A 19,767-nucleotide genomic window follows, 5' to 3' on the forward strand; every position below is an offset into this window, starting at 1 on the left:
AAGTTTTGGTGGATAATGAGACAGTGATCAGGAAGCTGAGATATTTGCAAAGTCTCTTGTGCTGTAGAGCTTCTTTAGCTATTCCTGCGACTACCTCAATAGCAAGCAAAACCAAAAAGCTTACATAACAATATAACTACTATATTATGGTACTATACATCTAAACTGTCCTCTATGTAGGAGAATATAACTGCTGTAATACTGCTCCTATATACAAGAATATAACTACTATAATACTGCTCCTATATACAGGAATATAACTACTATAATACTGCCCCTATATACAGGAATAAAACTATTATAATACTGCTCCTATATACAAGAATATAACTACTATAATAACAAGTAGAAAAAGAGACTGGGGCACTCACCAGGCTTGCAAGTTCAGTTTATTGTACGGTACGACTTCAATCCATAGGTGAGGGAGGACAGATGGAATAGCGGGCGCTTACACCCCCGGGACGACGTTTCACGCCCACTCGGCGCTTCTTCCTGCCGGCAGGAAGAAGCGCAGAGTGGGCGTGAAACGTCGTCCCGGGGGTGTAAGCGCCCGCTATTCCATCTGTCCTCCCTCACCTATGGATTGAAGTCGTACCGTACAATAAACTGAACTTGCAAGCCTGGTGAGTGCCCCAGTCTCTTTTTCTACTTGTTATCATATACGCTATCCTGTTCTCCTGGGAGCACCCCTTTGCTTCAGTCAGCTCAGGTCGGATCTCTATTAGCTCCATAGTGCTACCAGCACCGGCAGTGCCGACCGTACTCTACTTCCATATTATAACTACTATAATACTGCTCCTATATACAAGAATATAACTACTATAATACTGCCCCCTATATACAGGAATATAACTACTATAATACTGCCCCCTATATACAGGAATATAACTACTATAATACTGCTCATATATACAGGAATATAACTACTATAATACTGCTCCTATATACAGGAATATAACTACTATAATACTGCCTCCTATATACAAGAATATAACTACTATAATACTGTCTCCTATATACAGGAATATAACTACTATAATACTACTCCTATATACAAGAATACAACTACTATAATACTACTCCTATATACAAGAATATAACTACTATAATACTGCTCCTATATACAAGAATATAACTACTATAATACTGCCCCTATATACAACAATATAACTACTATAATACTGCTCCTATATACAAGAATATAACTACTATAATACTGCCCCTATATACAGGAATAAAACTATTATAATACTGCCCCTATATACAACAATATAACTACTATCATACTGCTCCTATATACAGGAATATAACTACTATCATACTGCTCCTTTGTACAAAACAAAAGTAGAAAACAACTCTAAAATCCTCCTTGTAACAACTTAGAAAGACTTGCTGAACAGGTTTGGCAATGTTCTACGGACCTGAACATCTTGAGAAGTTGGATGTGTGGTGAGACCCCGCGATGATATGGCAGAGGGGCGGCCAGTCACTTCCTAGGCGGTAGAGTGTGACGCCACTCCGGTGGTGTTGGCCGTGATACAGCCGGGCCCAGTGATGTTATGTTGTGATGCCAGAGCCGTTTGGGACACAGTTATGGTGGCACACCTGCTTTTAATTTAGAGGGCCGGTTACACCTTGTTCCCCTGTGTACAGTGACCTGCTGGGTTGCTACGGGGTCTCTTTGGTTGTGATCACGGTTGGCCAGAGTGGTGTAGTGACCCTCCCGAACTATCGGTACTGCCACCCACAGAAAGTGGAAATGTCCACAAGGATGCAGTGTACACTATGTTGGTGTGAGGCGAAGAATCACAAATCGGTTGTTTACTTGGAAAGTTCTGGTGTACAGAAAAGTATACAGCTGTCTCTTGACAGGGTACGTTTCTCTTGAGAAAGTACTTGATAAGACACTTGATAACACACACGGTAGAACACTTGATAATACAGGATCCAGTTCTGTGATAGGAGTATAGTGAAGAATATAGTCGTGCTGACTAGGTTGTGTGTAGAAAGATACAAAGAATCAGAGGAGCAGAGAGGAGGATGTTGTGACAGTCTCAACCTAAGTAGTACTGTGCTCTGCCGGGATGTTGGAGGATGAGGTAGAAGAATACTTAGAAGAAGAAGAGAATACCTTGTGCCTGTGTTTTGACCTTTGGGTCTTCACACCACCTAATGCCCACCAGTGTCAGGTGACCCGTCCTATGAGGGTAACACAAGGCCCCAGATCTTGTTACCTGGGATGAGCAGAATGCTGAGGGTTCCCTTCTGACAACCGCGCTGCGAGATTGAGTACCTAGGCTCTTAGCAACTTTGCTTCATCCGGATCAGTTCTTAGCTTATTGCCGTCTGTGGATACTGACCTGCACTGTGACTCTCCCTAGTCCACGGCGTGGGTTGAGGTTATCTCTGACTTGTCCTCTCCTGTAAGCGTTTAACACTGTTGTGTAGCGTTAGCTAAAGAGAAACTGTTAGCTGCGTCTTGTCTTGCTTCCTACTCATACGGGGATCTGACTAAGACTAACCCGTCAGGGTGAGGGGAACTGGCAGCGGGCCAGGGTCCTAAGGGACCACTGTAGGGAGCTTTCTAGCTTGCGTCCTTCCCCTACAACGTCCAACACAAAAGACACACAGACTTCCTCTACCCATGTGACTTCCTATCTAAAGTGCGCTGTGAGTGGGTGAAGAGTGCATTAAAAGAAGTAAAATGAGAGATGATAGGATAGAAGAAGAAAAGACTCCTATAGGTTTACAGATCTATGTGACACACACATAAACAATAAGTCTTCACATACTGCAGCTGTGCAGCATCTGTGTCATACATCTGTAATAGCGGCATCTAGTGGTGAAACTTTATCACTCCTTCATCACCACTGACATTAACAATAAGTACAGGCTTGTACGAAGGGTGTAACCAATAGCAATACCCATGGTAGGACACCACAAATGCCACTAGGGAGTCCTGAAAAACATGGATACAACCATAGGCTATATGCTGCATCCATATTTTCCTGGCAGCCCCAGTGTGACATCCAGCTTCTCCAGACTTCGGGCGCCACATGCCGAGCATTCGGGTTTGGAGAACATTGCCACACCTGAACAGTCAGCAAGTCTCCTCAACACTAAAAGGATCCAGGGAAAGTGATGTCAGGTGACATATTGGAGGTGTTGCATCATGTGTGTCCCCTATATTGAGGCCCCTCCTTTATACCTAGTCTTTGGTTCCTTATGACATTACAGATTATGTAGAGTACTAGCGATTGGTCCCCTTTAAGGAAATGAATAAGGAATAGTGACTATATCTGAAGGCATTTGTAAGCTTCTTGTTTTCTTCTCCATTCTGGTAAATCTTTTGATGCTCTTCAGATATTTTTCTTGAAAGAATTTATTAAGACAAAAGATTTCATAGTCGGAAGAAAGTTGTCTAAAGCTGTTTCATCCTATTAGAGGAGGAGAGGAGCGGCTGTAAATGAAGTCGCAGCATCCTCACTTACACCAACAATTCTCTTTAATCTGTCTCCATTGAAGCCACGCCGGCGCTTGCCTTACAGTCGTGTCAAAAATAAATTGTAACACTAGAGACAAACATTGATTATAAAAGACGCGGAGACGGATCATAAATCGAGGAGAAGTAGGTCATGAGGAAAACAGCGGCTAAAATGAGAGAACTCGTTAGCATTTGTTTATAGATGAAATATCGATACAATGTTTCAGCTGAGACCATTGAAGCTTGAAGACCATGGACTCTAATGCATAAATTATCCCGGGGGCATAGGGAAGCCCCCTGCTCCACCTCTGTAATGTACTAGGTCTCCGGTCAGAATGCACAGTCCATCACTGGGTCTAGAAAACTTACAGGCTTGAGAAGACCGGTAAGAGGAATTAGGCGGCTACCGAGAACTATCAGAAGGTTTGTACGCATAAACCTGTTGATAGTTTTTCTTGATGTAAATGGAGATGGTATGTAATACCACACACAACCTGGGGACTGGGGTGGTGGTATTTTTGCACGAAAGTAACAGTGACATTACCAAACCTGGAAAACCTATTTAAATAGAAGAGAATCCTATACTTACCTCCCTTGCTCCCCCAACGTCGCTACTGTCATGTCACCGATCCCTACTGTTTTGGCAAAAGAACATTACTGTTCAGCCAATCAGTGGCTGAGGCTGAACACCACTGATTGGCTGAGTGAAAAGGTGCTTGTGCTGATAGACACAAGTCAGTTTTGCATGTTGGGGGGTAGGGAAGTGGTGGGGAAGCAAGGAAGGTGAGTATAGCACATTAACTATTTAACAGCGCCCTGAGCACAGTCAGAAAAAAAAAATGGTATCAACTGGAGATGAGAGGGTCGATTCAGAACTAAGTCAGATCCATATGAAGTTTAACACACAAAAAAAGTCGGCCTTGTGAGTTTAAACCACAATGTTGTAAAACTTACATTTACTCACATTGCGGGGCTGAGGAAGTGGTCAGTGAGCAATGAGCCATGCAATGTAGGTTGTGCTACCTAATATGTAATCTCATGCTACCCTAGCACACGGCATTATGTGTTGTGTGCACCGGTTCTTGTGGTGCCCAACCACCGGGATGATGTCGGTGGTTGGAATATAGCTCCGCCAATGGTGGTATAATCGTGACACCAGTACTCAGCACACAGGTATAATGTTGTACCTGCTTTTAGTTTGTGTGGCTGGCTATATTGATCCCCAATGGTCAGGACCTGCCGGGTTGTGATGGGTCCCTTGGGCTCTTGTCACGGTGGTCCGGAGTGGGAAGATGACCCACTTGGACTGTCGGTACCGCCACCAACAGAAAGGGATAAATGACCCAAGGATGGTGTTGCCTGTGTGTATGGGTGTGGTGCAATTAGGTGCTGGTGCAGTCCCAGTAGAATAAATAACGTGATCTTGTGAGAAATACTTGAAGAATTCTTGAGAAGTGAATACTTGTTCCCGTGTGTTGACCTTACTGTCACTATAACCTCCTTCTGCCCTGCTGTGTCAGGTTACCTGTCCTATGAGGGTGACACAAGCCCCAATCTTTGTTACCTGAGAGTAGCTAAGTGTCAGAAATTATCCGGGGTCACCTGCACTGCGAGATAGAGACTGTAGACCTTGGTTATGGTTGCTTTGCTCTCTCTGGTTCAGTTCCTCTGTCTAGGATACTGCACTGCTCTGTTTAGAGAGGTTCTCGGCATGGACAGGGGTGATCTCTGATTTGTCTTCCCTTAGCTGCTTAGCACTGCATAGTGTCTGTGGGTATAACTTGGCAAAAGAAAGTCTCTGCGTTCTCCATACGTGTGTGTCTGTCCACTATCACAGCTAAACTACACTGGACTGTCCCTTAGGGGTTGTGGTAGAAAAAGAACATCTCTCATTGGTTAGCAAAGACCATGTTGTACAAAAACAGTAACCCTATAGTAACTACAGCTGTGCAACACATAATAAAGCTTAAGCACAACACTGGCACCTTGTGGTAAAACTAGAGAATGCACCTTCATTACCACTAAAGGGATGCCTAAAGCACTTAACTGTCGGACACCACACATGGAAATTATGTAGAGAAGCATTGACTCCTGTTAGTATGACCGAAGTCTCTGCTCCTATACAATAAGCAATGATGCCTGGGATAAGGAAGTAGGAGGCAATGCTGTACACCACCTAACTCTGTAACCTCACTGCACAGCACCCAATTGGGAAAAATCTGAATCAAACAAAGACAAATTTGATACTAATTTAAGTAAAATTTTCCAATATAAAATTCTCTAGTATTAATACAGCCCCCCCCCCCCAAACAAACAAGTAAACCCTTACAGTGTTCAGTATATTGGGGCCTCTTCTAGCTCAATGATGATAGCTGCTTACAAGCCACAGGTCCTCCTAACATGAACATTTATTGGATACACACAGAAAAGATGTTTGGGAGGTAAGGGTCATAATATCTAATGAAAAAAATCAATAGCCGGAGGCATGACTGGAAGCAACCGAGTCCTGATGTAAAATCTAAATACCAAATGGATATTTATAACACTGGAGTCATCTTGTGTGGCGGGGGGTCCTTTGGGACCCCTCAGGCATCGGGGCGCGGTATACCATACCTCTGCCCTTCCAATAGCCTTATCACTGCCACTGGCTACGAGTGATTCTAATTTCCGAGTCGTACCCCGCGTGCAGATCCTTGTGCCGTTTCCCAGACCCCGAGCCTCTGTGTGATCTTAAATGCAAATAAAACCGGAGATGGAAATTACATCAAATTCTTCGCTTAATATTCTGCCTAAAAGGGAAAGAGGAATGGCTGAAAGATTTGCATTACAGCTACTAAATAATGAATGGCCTTGCCCAGAAGGTAATGTGGTTTTTTTTGCGCGTTTTGTCTTACAAGCTTCGGTTTAAGACCAAATATTTCATTAAGATACTAATCAAAGCCATTTCCAGCTCCACGTGCGAACCCCAAAACTATTAATTATGTTACAGAGCGTAATTAAATGCTATTAATAACATCCCCGCCGCTCCGAGATATTTTCCGGATGAATTATTCAGCGCCGTCTCACAGTCCCATTTGGCTATTTTCCTTTGCTGCTCCTCGTGAGGTACCAGCGAGCGGCGGCGGCTCATCGGATAGACGGATGGAGTCAGCGCTAGGTTATGATGTAGAGATAATTAAGGGTAATGTAATGTTATTACTTCATTCATTTACAGGAGGTTTAATAGGAGTGTATAAAAGTTATTGCCTCCGTGGCACTTGCACTGGCCTTGTATGATAGTTGTGGTATTTACCAAAAAGAACAACTCTAAAACCTTGGCCACTAGGTGTCTCTTTTCTCTGCAATCTGCCATCCATTGCCTGTTGTTAAAGGAAATCTGTCCCTAGTAACAGATAAGACAGGACAGATCGCAGAAAGTGGGGGTGGGGCTTTGTATATGTTATGTACAAGAGAGGGAAAGAGGGATAACCTTTAAAAGCCTGGGCTGTGCACTTTATAAGCCTGACTGTCTGCCAAAGATATCCAACAGGTAAAGGTAAATCAAGGCTTCCCTCTCATCTCGCCCATAAAGCTCTGGACACATATCTCTTGTGAAAATACCACTTTGCTGCAGTGTGATCTTCCCCTCATCCCTCCATTTAACTTTTCTGCGTCTGAAACAGGAACAGTCCCAGACGCTCATTGCTTAGTGTAGCCTTTTCCTTGCTGTGATCCTGCTGCTTCTTTCCTTTCTGTTCATATATAATCCTAAAACCCGCCAGTAATTCCAGTTTCCATATGTCATCTAGCATTGCAAATAGTGTGTAAATTATCATTACAATCTGTTCAGCCCAGTGTAATTAATCCAGCACTATGAAAGGGCATTGCAGAAAGGATGGGCTTTGGCCAGAGAAGTAAGGGAAGAGAAGTACCTGCCTGTGCACTGCTTGCAAAATTCAAGGATTGTTCTCAACACCCAAAATGGAGCCAATGAGATATACCTGTGCACCAAAGAGGATTCCCCATGCGGCAGCAGCATGATTAATGAAGCCGGAATCATGTTGTTTAACCACATGGATACTACAGCAAGGACAGTACAAAGAATACCGTGCAATATATCTGTTTTTTGTTTTTTTTTGTAAGTCTTGCCAATCTCCATGGATTTGTGTGATTACCCCATTTCACCCTTCTTTCATGTTGGCCATTAAAAGGTAGGTAGAAGGCGGCCATAAAGGGATACATATAGTCAGTCACTAAAAAAAGCCTAATATGTACCAAGAAAACATTCCCCGATACTAAACCACTGAAACAAGGTAGGATGGAGTTCATGGAGTCTTTGCCAGATTCTAATCCTGTAGGTGCAGGAGAAATGTAAAGGATAAGTCCCATGAACACTAAAATCGGAAGGCAGGTGGGGGTAGGGGGAAGAAAATAATAAATAAGGAAGCTCACCCCTCCTCGTGCCTTGTAGTGCCGGTCCCCTTCACAGCAGCTCTGCTAGCTGCAACGTCACAGTGATTGCCCACTCAGCCAATCAGTAACAGGGGCGGGACAGCGGACAATTGCTCAGCCAACCATGACGTTGCTGCTGGAAGAGCTGCGTACATGATGTACTCAGTTTCCAGCTTAAGACGGCAGCTGGCTGTGGTGAATGGGACGCCATAGCGGTTCAACAGAAGCGTGAGGACAAGTTAGAAATTAAAAAACAAATGAACTCATCCATCCCCGTGGCTCGGTTGTGCCACTCCAGGGTCCTGTTCACCACCGCCGGCTGTCATCTTTGGCTGGAAATCTGGTACATTACGCTGCCTGTGGAACTTCCTCTTTAAAGATTTTCTAGTCTTTAATTTCCTAGTTTTGGTGACTTGTGACCCTATAGACCAGGTGTCCTTATCTCAGGAGTGGAGCCATCATGCTCCTCTGTCATAACTTGTCCTCTTTAAGATTCCATGAACTTTTTTGCTTGTAACCTACCATCTACCAATCGTACAGTCCCAGTCCCCCAAATCACCTAAGACCCCCAAGTTTCCTAAGAAAGGCTACAATAGGGGACAAGGCTCAGACTGGCCCAATGCCATATTTATGGGCTTAACCTCCAAAAGTCCCAATTTTAAATGTATTTATTTTACCAATCCCAGGGGCTAGGTAGTCAGTGGATGATAAGAGAAGCAGTGATGTTCAACAGTGGTTAATGGCCATAGACGTGGTTGATCTGGCTTCTAGAGTTTATATCCATAGGGACCCATGGGACCCATTAACCATCTCTATGTCATGAGGTCCTTGCATGGTCCTAATGCTGCTTTTATAGCCCCGGGGTACTTTGATGTATGCGAGTGTGGGGTATTTGAAGAACTGGTATAGACAATGGTTAAAAGGTCAAAGGTTCCAGACCGATATCCTTCAGTTATGGTGTTGGAGAAGTATTAGCAGTACCAAGTGGTGCTATCTGCCTCCAACACCACCAACCTCCTCTTTATGCACGTCAACTTTTTGGCAATTATTTTTAGCTTGAAAATTGAGAAATTCTATAAACCTCAGAAAAATACGTAAATGATTTTCTGAGCGGTCAGCCCTGCCGGTCATCATAGTAAAAGTTTAAAGCCGTTGTTTTTGAAGTCGGGTCTTTGATAGTTGTGAGGATTTTTCCATAGATCTATATGTGGACAACATGGACTTCAAATTACTGCTCGCACTTTAATCGAGAAGGAAAATAAAACGCTCCTCTCCATCGCCCCCCTGACCCTTATTCTAATCATGGGAAAGTTGGCTGAGCAGAGCAGGGATGACCGCTTCCCTCCAAACATTTCATCACAGCAGAAGTTTAGGTCTCACCCACCGGCTCATTACCAGAACATTTCCCAAGCTATTATAATGATTGGCAGCCCATTGATGCGTCACAGATACCAGACCCATTAAACGGCCGCCAAGCCTGTCCTCTGATCACAGGATGTAAAAGAATAAGATTAATCATAGGATTCGTCATTATAGAAAAGAGCTTGTTTCTCTCCCTTTATCAATGTTGGGGAAATAGATAATAAAAACATAAAAGCTACCGACCCGCATCTGTCTCCGAATATAGATTATATCAATGCAACAACTAGGACATTGATAGATAGGAGACTGTTTGATTCCTAAAAGGGGATGTCCCTCAAAGAAAACATCACTCCATACACCTCATTAGGGCATAGGGAAGTCGCAGAAGGGGAGAGAGGGAGTGCCCCCTCTGTATACACCAACAAACAATGGTTACAGCTCTAGTGGATTCTGGGCATTCATGTGTTTTATAATGGACAGAAACAGTATTATAGTAATTACATTGGTGTACATAGCGGTATTATATTAGTTATATTCTAGTATATAGGAGCAGTATTACAGTAGTTATATTCCTGTATATAGGAGCAGTATTATAGTAGTTATATTCTTGTATATAGGAGCAGTATTATAGTAGTTATATTCCTGTATATAGGAGCAGTATTATAGTAGTTATATTCTTGTATATATGAGGCAATATTACAGTAGTTATATTCTAGTATATAGGAGCAGTATAATAGTAGTTATATCCCTGTATATAGGAGCAGTATTATAGTAGTTATATTCTTGTATATAGGAGCAGTATTATAGTAGTTATATTCCTGTATATAGGAGCAGTATTATAGTAGTTATATTCTTGTATATAGGAGCAGTATTATAGTAGTTATATTCTTCTATATAGGGAGCAGTATTATAATAGTTATGGCTCAGGGAAGAAACAGAGTGCTGCACCTCACACCTATGGCTGATACTAGTGCCGCTTGGCTAAATAAAAAACACATCAGAATTTTGTGTATGAATTGATCAAGCCATACTGCCCCATGTACCTCGTGCCGGTATCTGATACACATGGGTCCCTACACTAAGTCCACACCGTGCCAGTCAGTGGCCACCAACCCCGCAGGCGTGCACAGCCAGGGAACGGGGGCCATGGGACGGCCCTGCGACCCCCATGCCACAGGACCAGACCCAAAAACACCACACCAGAACCCGGCCAGCACCGCCGGCGGAGAAGGTCGCCCCCAAGCAGCACAAGTCTGGATAAAGTATTGCGCTCACCCACATGACCGCAATTAGCAGGAGACACCTGAGTGCACATGGTTTTAATCCCTCCTGTTTTTTCCCATTCTGTTTGCTGCAGCTATGGTGAGCGCAATACCTTATCCAGACTTGTGCTGCTTGGGGGCGACCTTCTCCGCCGGCGGTGCTGGCCGGGTTCTGGTGTGGTGTTTTTGGGTCTGGTCCTGTGGCATGGGGGTCGCAGGGCCGTCCCATGGCCCCCGTTCCCTGGCTGTGCGCGCCTGCGGGGTTGGTGGCCACTGACTGGCACGGTGTGGACTTAGTGTAGGGACCCATGTGTATCAGATACCGGCACGAGGTACATGGGGCAGTATGGCTTGATCAATTCATACACAAAATTCTGATGTGTTTTTTATTTAGCCAAGCGGCACTAGTATCAGCCATAGGTGTGAGGTGCAGCACTCTGTTTCTTCCCTGAACCGCATTATAATAGTTATATTCTTGTACATAGGAGCAGTATTATAGTAGTTATATTCCTGTATATAGGAGCAGTATTATAGTAGTTATATTCTTGTATATAGGGGGCAGTATTATAGTAGTTATATTCCTGTGTATAGGGAGCAGTATTATAGTAGTTATATTCCTGTATATAGGAGGCAGTATTATAGTAGTTATATTCTTGTATATAGGGGGCAGTATTATAGTAGTTATATTCCTGTATATAGGAGCAGTATTATAGTAGTTATATTCTTGTATATAGGAGCAGTATTATAGTTATATCCCTGTATATAGGAGCAGTATTATAGTAGTTATATCCTTGTATATAGGGAGCAGTATTATAGTAGTTATATTCCTGTATATAGGAGCAGTATTATAGTAGTTATATTCTTGTATATAGGAGCAGTATTATAGTAGTTATATCCCTGTATATAGGACCAGTATTATAGTAGTTATATTCCTGTATATAGGAGCAGTATTATAGTAGTTATATTCTTTTATATAGGAGCAGTATTATAGTAGTTATATTCTTGTATATAGGAGCAGTATTATAGTAGTTATATTATAGTATATAGGAGCAGTATTTTAGTAGTTATATTCTTGTATATAGGAGCAGTATTTTAGTAGTTATATTTTTGTATGTAGGAGCAGTATTACTGTAGTTATATTCCTGTATATAGGAACAGTATTATTGTAGTTATGCCACAAGTAGAAACAGAAAACCAGCACAGTAGGTATTATATGCTTGCGGTGTGGAGGTAGGATGTGCTGTACGCTGGGAGGATTGTGATATGTAAAGGTGCTGCTGCTCCGGGGTGCATGGAACAGAGGTAAGGAAACAGTCAATGTGGAAATTGGAAATAAGATCCCGCACTCACTGGATCCAGTGAAAGCAAGCAGTCCTTCATTGTGTAACCATACACATGGAATCTGGTGCTCAACGTGCCTCTGGTGGCGATGGCCGTTTAGGGCTATACCAGCCTATCTTCTGGCCTAACAGTACCAGTAACAGTACTGTTAGGCCAGAAGATAGAGACGCTCCCGCACCTGTGCCATCTCTCCCTCCCCCTGTGTTGAAATAAACCGCTGAAGACTACTAGCATCGGTGAGTGCTCCAGACTTTTTACCTTTTTGCTTGTGCCACATTATAGTAGTTATGTTGTTGTGTATAGGAGCAGTATTATAGTAGTTATATTCCTGTATATAGGAGCAGTATTATAGTAGTTATATTCTTGTATATAGGAACAGTATTATAGTAGTTATATTCCTGTATATAGGAGCAGTATTATAGTAGTTATATTCTTGTATATAGGGGGCAGTATTATAGTAGTTATATTCCTGTATATAGGGGCAGTATTATAGTAGTTATATTCCTGTATATAGAAGCAGTATTATAGTAGTTATATCCCTGTATATAGGAGCAGTGTTATAGTAGTTATATCCCTGTATATAGGAGCAGTATTATAGTAGTTATATTCTTGTACATAGGGGCAGTATTATAGTAGTTATATCCCTGTATATAGGAGCAGTATTATAGTAGTTATGTTGTTGTATATAGGAGCAGTATTATAGTAGTTATGTTTTTGTGTATAGGAAACAGTATTATACGAGTTATATTGTTGCCATATTCTTGAAATGTCTTCTGCTTGACTTCTTCTTTTATCAGAATTCCAATACATCTTCCTTATCACTATAATATGTTACTGTAATAGAAATTTTAGCCCCCTTTATTGGGTTAGAATTTGATGTGTGCATTGAGCTGCATCAGCCTCCCCTTTGGAAAGGTTAACATTTTGCTGAGTTTGTACTTATTATTGTCCTGGGCTGATGTGTTGGATAAAGTGCTAACAGGATCTGTCACCACTGACATAGTGAGGGGGTTAATGAGAACATCCAGTGTATAAATATCAGTGCCGGATCAAGCATCAAATATCATGGTCCACGGCTGTCTGTTTGCCTGACGGTCATCTTTGCTGCTGCCATTATTGTTGTGTTTGAATTGGAGTTTGCCTAATCCCTATTCACACAGTGCATTGTTATCGCTCCTTTGCCTTTATGTTAGCTTTAGAAAGTGCTGAATATTCTGGAAAATATGACCAGCTTAGGTTTTAGAGCACTCAGGGTAGAGTGAGTAGAGTGAGTAGTGAGTAGAGAGCAGGAGAGGTTTTCTATGGAAATTTGCTGCTGCTCTGGACAGTTCCTGACATGGACAGAGGTGGCAGCAGAGAGCACTGTGTCAGGAACTGGAACAAATACACCACTTCCTGCAGGACATACAGCAACTGATAAGTACCGGAATACAGTTTTTTTTTTTTTTCATGGAGGTGACTTTTTAATGCATAAGTAATAATACTTTTCCATGTTTCCACCGCAGGACATGCATGTGATCAGCACAGATGAAAACCAAGTATTTGTTGCCATTCAAGAGTGGAATCAGAATGAGACATACAACCTGTACATCTCTGACACCCGGGGGATATTCTTTACACTCGCTCTGGAGAACGTGAAGAGCATCAAGGGTCCGGAGGGGAATGTAATGATTGACCTCTATGAGGTATGTCACTGCGGCTCATACATACACGTCTCTTGTCTCTGCAGTGTGGGATAAAGTCATAATAAATGGTCTCCTTGTGCCTGAGAGAGGTAAATATTCACCTGTGCTCTGTGTGAGGTCGTACATCCACATCAGCCATGTAGTAACAGCATTAGCATGTAAGGTGTGCTTAAAACATGTGTGAGCGTCACCTGTCCTGAAGTCTCCTGCAATAAAACCACCCTCGGCTTCTCTGGACAGAGGAAACGTGAACTCTATGGGCAACACAGATTATGTAACATTGAGTCCCCTATACCTACCATGTAGTATTAAATGGGTATTCCACATGGTAAATCACCCCCCCTCGCAGACTCACAATTCATTCCATATATGTTGTGAACTTTTATGTCTCCTTCCCCCAGTTCTCAGCTGCTGCTTTCTGCTGAAGACACAAAAATCTGTTTGTGAGCTGTTCATACTGTCTCTCCCATGAGAGGGTTAATCTGCGGTGACGTTACTTTGATTAATTCTCCCAGCATTACAGAGTGCAAAGACGGCCGGCCAGGGAAAATGTTTATATCAGCAGCCTCGGAAGGGAGGGGGAAGGAGGGGGAGACAGAATGAACAGCACAAACGCTTCAGCAGAAAGAAGCAGCTCAGAATTAGGGGAAGAAGACATATAAGGTAATGACATGTGTGAAAGAAATTGTTAGTTTCCAGGAGGGAGGATTTAATAAGTATTTACTTTAGTGTAATACCCCTTTAAACAGATGCTTTAATCTCCTCCTTAGCCCCAAAAAACAGTCTTGGCCTCTAGGTGTCACACTTCTTTAGAATCTGCTGTCTACTGCCTGTAGTCATGGGAAATCTGTCTCTAGATCAGGAAAAAAAAAAAACAAGAAGTGGGGTTGGCTTAGTATGTGCTATATGCAGAATATAGAGGGAAAGCATAAGAAAGCCTGTGCTGTGCACCTGTAAGCTGAGCCTGATATACAGGGCTTGGTTCCGGCAGCTGAGCCTGATATACAGGGCTTGGTGCCGGCAGCTGAGCCTGATATACAGGGCTCGGTTCTGGCAGCTGAGCCTGATATACAGGGCTTGGTTCTGGCAGCTGAGCCTGATATACAGGGCTTGGTGCCGGCAGCTGAGCCTGATATACAGGGCTCGGTTCTGGCAGCTGAGCCTGATATACAGGGCTTGGTTCTGGCAGCTGAGCCTGATATACAGGGCTTGGTTCTGGCAGCTGAGCCTGATATACAGGGCTTGGTGCTGGAAGCTGAGACTGATATACAGGGCTTGGTTCTGGCAGCTGAGCCTGATATACAGGGCTTGGTTCTGGCAGCTGAGCCTGATATACAGGGCTTGGTGCTGGAAGCTGAGACTGATATACAGGGCTCGGTTCTTGCAGCTGAGCCTGAGATACAATGCTCTTTTCTTGCAGCTGAGCCTGAGATACAGGGCTCGGTTCTGGCAGCTGAGCTTGATATACAGGGCTCGGTTCTGGCAGCTGAGCTGGATATACAGGGCTTGGTTCTGGCAGCTGAGCATGATAAACACGGCTCGGTCCTGGAAGCTGAGCCTGATATACAGGGCTTGGTTCTGGCAGCTGAGACTGATATACAGGGCTTGGTGCCGGCAGCTAAACCTGATATACAGGGCTTGGTTCTGGCAGCTGAGCCTGATATACAGGGTTGTGTACTTGCAAGCTGAGCCTAATATACAGGGCTAGGTCCTGGAAGCTGAGCCTGATATACAGGGCTCGGTTCTTGCAGCTGAGCCTGAGATACAGGGCTTGGTTCTGGCAGCTGAGCTTGATATACAGGGCTCGGTTCTGGCAGCTGAGCCGGATATACAGGGCTCGGTTCTGGCAGCTGAGCATGATAAACACGGCTCGGTCCTGGAAGCTGAGCCTGATATACAGGGCTTGGTGCAGGGAACTGAGCACTGTACATCAATCATGTGGTACAGGCAGGGGTGGGGGAGGGAGGAGCATGCATGCAGATGCCTAACATCTCCTTGATACCTGAGCTCTGAGGATGATGCAGAAGTGTAGTTTTTATATAGAACAGTAGCAGGGCTTCCACATAGGTCTAAATACACAAGACCTTTTTCTGAACCTCTGTAAGCCTCCAGTCTCATATGCAGGTATATAGAGGGCTTTTTTTTTTTGTTCAAAAAGAAAAATGTGACATGCTTCTTAGGATTTGCAACATTGTTGTTGAAAATTGCAAAATGACAACGATGCGTAACTACTTATACTGACATAATCTATACCCAGGCATCTCTCACACCCGACCTACTGTATGCCGCCAGCCTGTTGTCCCGGATTGATCTGTTTCTCAGCTGCATCCATTTTTCCTAGGTAGCAGGGATAAAGGGGATGTTCCTGGCAAACAAGAAGACTGACAATCAGGTGAAGACTTTCATCACCTACAACAAAGGAAGAGACTGGCACCTGCTGCAGGCTCCGGACAGCGACCTGCGGGGAAACCCTGTCAACTGCCTATTGGTAGGTGTAAACCAGACAAGCATTATAATATGGGGGAAATGATCTAGAAACTGTACATGTGTGTGTCCATATATGACTACTATAAGGTGTCTATACACTAATACAATACAGCATGTATATAATATCACCATATAGTGCCCATACAGTATATGACTGCTATAAGGTGTCTATATACTAATTAGAGATGAGCGAACCTCGAGCATGCTCAAAGCCATCCGAACCCGAACTTTCGGCATTTGATTAGCGGTGGTGAACTTGGATAAAGCCCTAAGGCTATGTGGAAAACATGGATATAGTCATTGGCTGTATCCATGTTTTCCAGACAACCTTAGAGCTTTATCCAAGTTTAGCAGCCGCCGCTAATCAAATGCCGATCGTTCAGGTTCGGATGGACTCGAACCTGAACCCAGTTTGCTCATCTCTAATACTAGTACAATACAGTGTGTATATAATATCACCATATAGTGCCCATATATGACTGCTATAAGGTGTCTATATACTAATACAATACAGTGTGTATATAATATCACAATATAGTGCCTATATACAGTGTCGGACTGGAGTGCTTGGGCCCACCAGGGGAAATCATTCATGGGGCCCACCCTTCAGCCACCATACTTATCTATGGTAACATTAATAAGGGTCCATTAACACGGTGTGATATGGGGCAGCATAGGGCTGCAAACGATTGCTAATCAGCAGGGCAGGAATACACAGAGATGTGTGACCAATAACAATGATTTATACAGCTGCACAAAAGATCAAATCAGCCGACTAGCGGGCATTTGCGCGTCAGCTGATCTCTGACACTTTTACATGGGGCTTCCTAGGAGCGCTTGTTACCGATAATTGCCCTGTGCAATTGGCTATAAGACAGGTTTCTTTGCATGATAACACTTTATACAGATACAAAAGTCATACAGCTACCAATAACACCAGGATATAAAGAGCAAATATCCCCACACATATTACCGCCATACTGTTACTGACCAGATCCTGTATACCAAGACTGATATTACCAATAATACCAGTATATAGGAGGGAAATAGTATCACCATACATATTACCGCTATACTGGTGCTGACCAAATCCTGTATACTATGACCAATATTACCAGTATACAAGGGGGAAATATTACTGCCGCTACTACTGACTAGTACCACCACATACTGACTTACACCGTCACCACTGCTACTGAATAAAATCCTCTGTACACAGACCACTATCACCTCATACAGTCATATAGAGGCAGACCCAGCTCTACACAGGCTCTATACACCATATACATTACACTGCAGTTACATCAGGTGACTCACAGGAGACGTCTTCTCTGATCGGAGTTCTTCGCTTTTCATTTTCTTCTCCATCTGCCCTGGGCCATCAGAACTTCTCCGAGCCACGAATCCACAGAATCTGCCAGACAGACATATTAGGCTCCTCGCTCTGGCACCATCCTCATCTCTCTACACACTGCACATCTGTATTGGCCCCTTTACTGGTCCCTTGTTCAGTCTTCCATACAGATGGCCCCATGTGCATCTACTATAGTAGAAATCCCCCTATGCGCAGTCCCCCTATAGTAGATGACAACCTCTGTGCATCCCCTATACAAGGGGTAGGGAACCTTGGCCCTCCAGCTGTTGCAAAACTACAACTCCCATCATGCCTGGACAGCCACAGCTAAAGCTTTAGTTTTGCATTAGCTGGAGAGCCAAGGTTCCCTATCACTGCCCAATAGTATATGACCCCTTCTGTGCATGCCCTATTATATACATCCCCCCTGTGTTGTCTCATCTATAAATGGCTCCCCTATGTTGTCCCCCTTATAAATGGCTCCCCTGTGTTATCCATCCCGCATATACTGTAGATAGCCCCCTTTTGTTGTCCATCCCCCTATACAGCCCCCTTATGTTGTCCATCCCCCTATATAGCCCCCTTCTGTTGTCAATCCCCCTATACAGCCCCTTATGTTGTCCATCCTCCTATATGGCCCCCTTATGTTGTCCATCGCCCCAAAACAGCCCCCTTTTGTTGTCCATCCCCCTATACAGCCCCCTTTTGTTGTTCACCCCCCCTATATAGCCCCCTTCTGTTGTTCACCTCCCTATATAGCCCCCTTCTGTTATTCACACCCCTATTTAGCCCCCTTCTGTTGTCAATCCCCCTATATAGCCCCCTTCTGTTATTCACCCCCCTATATAGCCCCTTCTGTTGTTTACCCCCCTATATAGCCCCCTTCTGTTGTCCATCCCCCTATATAGCCCCCTTCTGTTGTCCATCCCCCTATATAGCCCCCTTCTGTTGTCCATCCCCCCATATAGCCCCCTTTCGTTGTCTATCCCTCATATAGCCCCCTTCTGTTGTCCATCCCCCATATAGCCCCCTCCTGTTGTCCATCACCCATATAGCCCCCCTTCTGTTGTTAATCCCCCATATAGCCCCCGTCTGTTGTTCACCCCCTATATAGCCCCCTTCTGTTGTTCACCTCCCTATATAGCCCCCGTCTGTTTTTCACCCCCCTATATAGCCCCCGTCTGTTGTCCATCCCCCTATACAGCCCCCTTTCGTTGTCTATCCCCCATATAGCCCCCTCCTGTTGTCCAACCCCCATATAGCCCCCTCCTGTTGTCCATCCCCCATATAGCCCCCTCCTGTTGTCCATCCCCCATATAGCCCCCTCCTGTTGTCCATCCCCCATATAGCCCCCCTTCTGTTGTCCATCCCCCATATAGCCCCCCTTCTGTTGTCCATCCCCCATATAGCCCCCCTTCTGTTGTCCATCCCCCATATAGCCCCCCTTCTGTTGTCCATCCCCCATATAGCCCCCCTTCTGTTGTTCACCCCAATATAGCCCCCCCTTCTGTTGTCCATCCCCCATATAGCCCCCCTTCTGTTGTTCACCCCAATATAGCCCCCCCTTCTGTTGTCCATCCCCCATATAGCCCCCCTTCTGTTGTCCATCCCCCATATAGCCCCCCTTCTGTTGTCCATCCCCCATATAGCCCCCCTTCTGTTGTCCATCCCCCATATAGCCCCCCTTCTGTTGTCCATCCCCCATATAGCCCCCCTTCTGTTGTCCATCCCCCATATAGCCCCCCTTCTGTTGTTCACCCCAATATAGCCCCCCCTTCTGTTGTCCATCCCCCATATAGCCCCCCTTCTGTTGTTCACCCCAATATAGCCCCCCCTTCTGTTGTCCATCCCCCATATAGCCCCCCTTCTGTTGTCCATCCCCCATATAGCCCCCCTTCTGTTGTCCATCCCCCATATAGCCCCCCTTCTGTTGTCCATCCCCCATATAGCCCCCCTTCTGTTGTCCATCCCCCATATAGCCCCCCTTCTGTTGTCCATCCCCCATATAGCCCCCCTTCTGTTGTTCACCCCAATATAGCCCCCCCTTCTGTTGTCCATCCCCCATATAGCCCCCCTTCTGTTGTTCACCCCAATATAGCCCCCCCTTCTGTTGTCCATCCCCCATATAGCCCCCCTTCTGTTGTCCATCCCCCATATAGCCCTCTCCTGATGTCCCCCTAAAAATAAACAAAAACAACTCACCTTACAACACGCTCCCCCGTCGGTCGCGGGTGTCTTCTTCTCTCTTCACGACAGATCAGCCGCATCCTGGTGAAGTCCCGGGCAGCACGTCGCCTCTGAGCTCTGTGTGCGCCGCGGCGGCTGAGACTTCCGGTACACGCTCCCAGCCGGAAGTCCCAG

At 44.6% G+C, this 19,767-nt stretch overlaps 1 protein-coding gene across 5 annotated transcripts in view; it reads left to right on the forward strand.

Annotated features, from left to right (window-relative positions):
* The window catches only part of LOC138799057 (VPS10 domain-containing receptor SorCS1-like), a 473,569-nt gene that overhangs the window by 345,523 nt on the left and 108,279 nt on the right, over nucleotides 1-19,767 (forward strand). For all 5 annotated transcript variants that reach the window (XM_069979808.1, XM_069979809.1, XM_069979810.1 and 2 more), the window contains exons 9-10: nucleotides 13,386-13,565; nucleotides 15,907-16,053. In XM_069979808.1, coding sequence (XP_069835909.1) covers nucleotides 13,386-13,565; nucleotides 15,907-16,053 — 327 coding nt within the window. The remainder of the gene's footprint in view (nucleotides 1-13,385; nucleotides 13,566-15,906; nucleotides 16,054-19,767) is intronic.

The sequence above is a fragment of the Dendropsophus ebraccatus genome, chromosome 8 (assembly GCF_027789765.1).
Source record: "Dendropsophus ebraccatus isolate aDenEbr1 chromosome 8, aDenEbr1.pat, whole genome shotgun sequence".
NCBI lineage: Eukaryota > Metazoa > Chordata > Amphibia > Anura > Hylidae > Dendropsophus > Dendropsophus ebraccatus.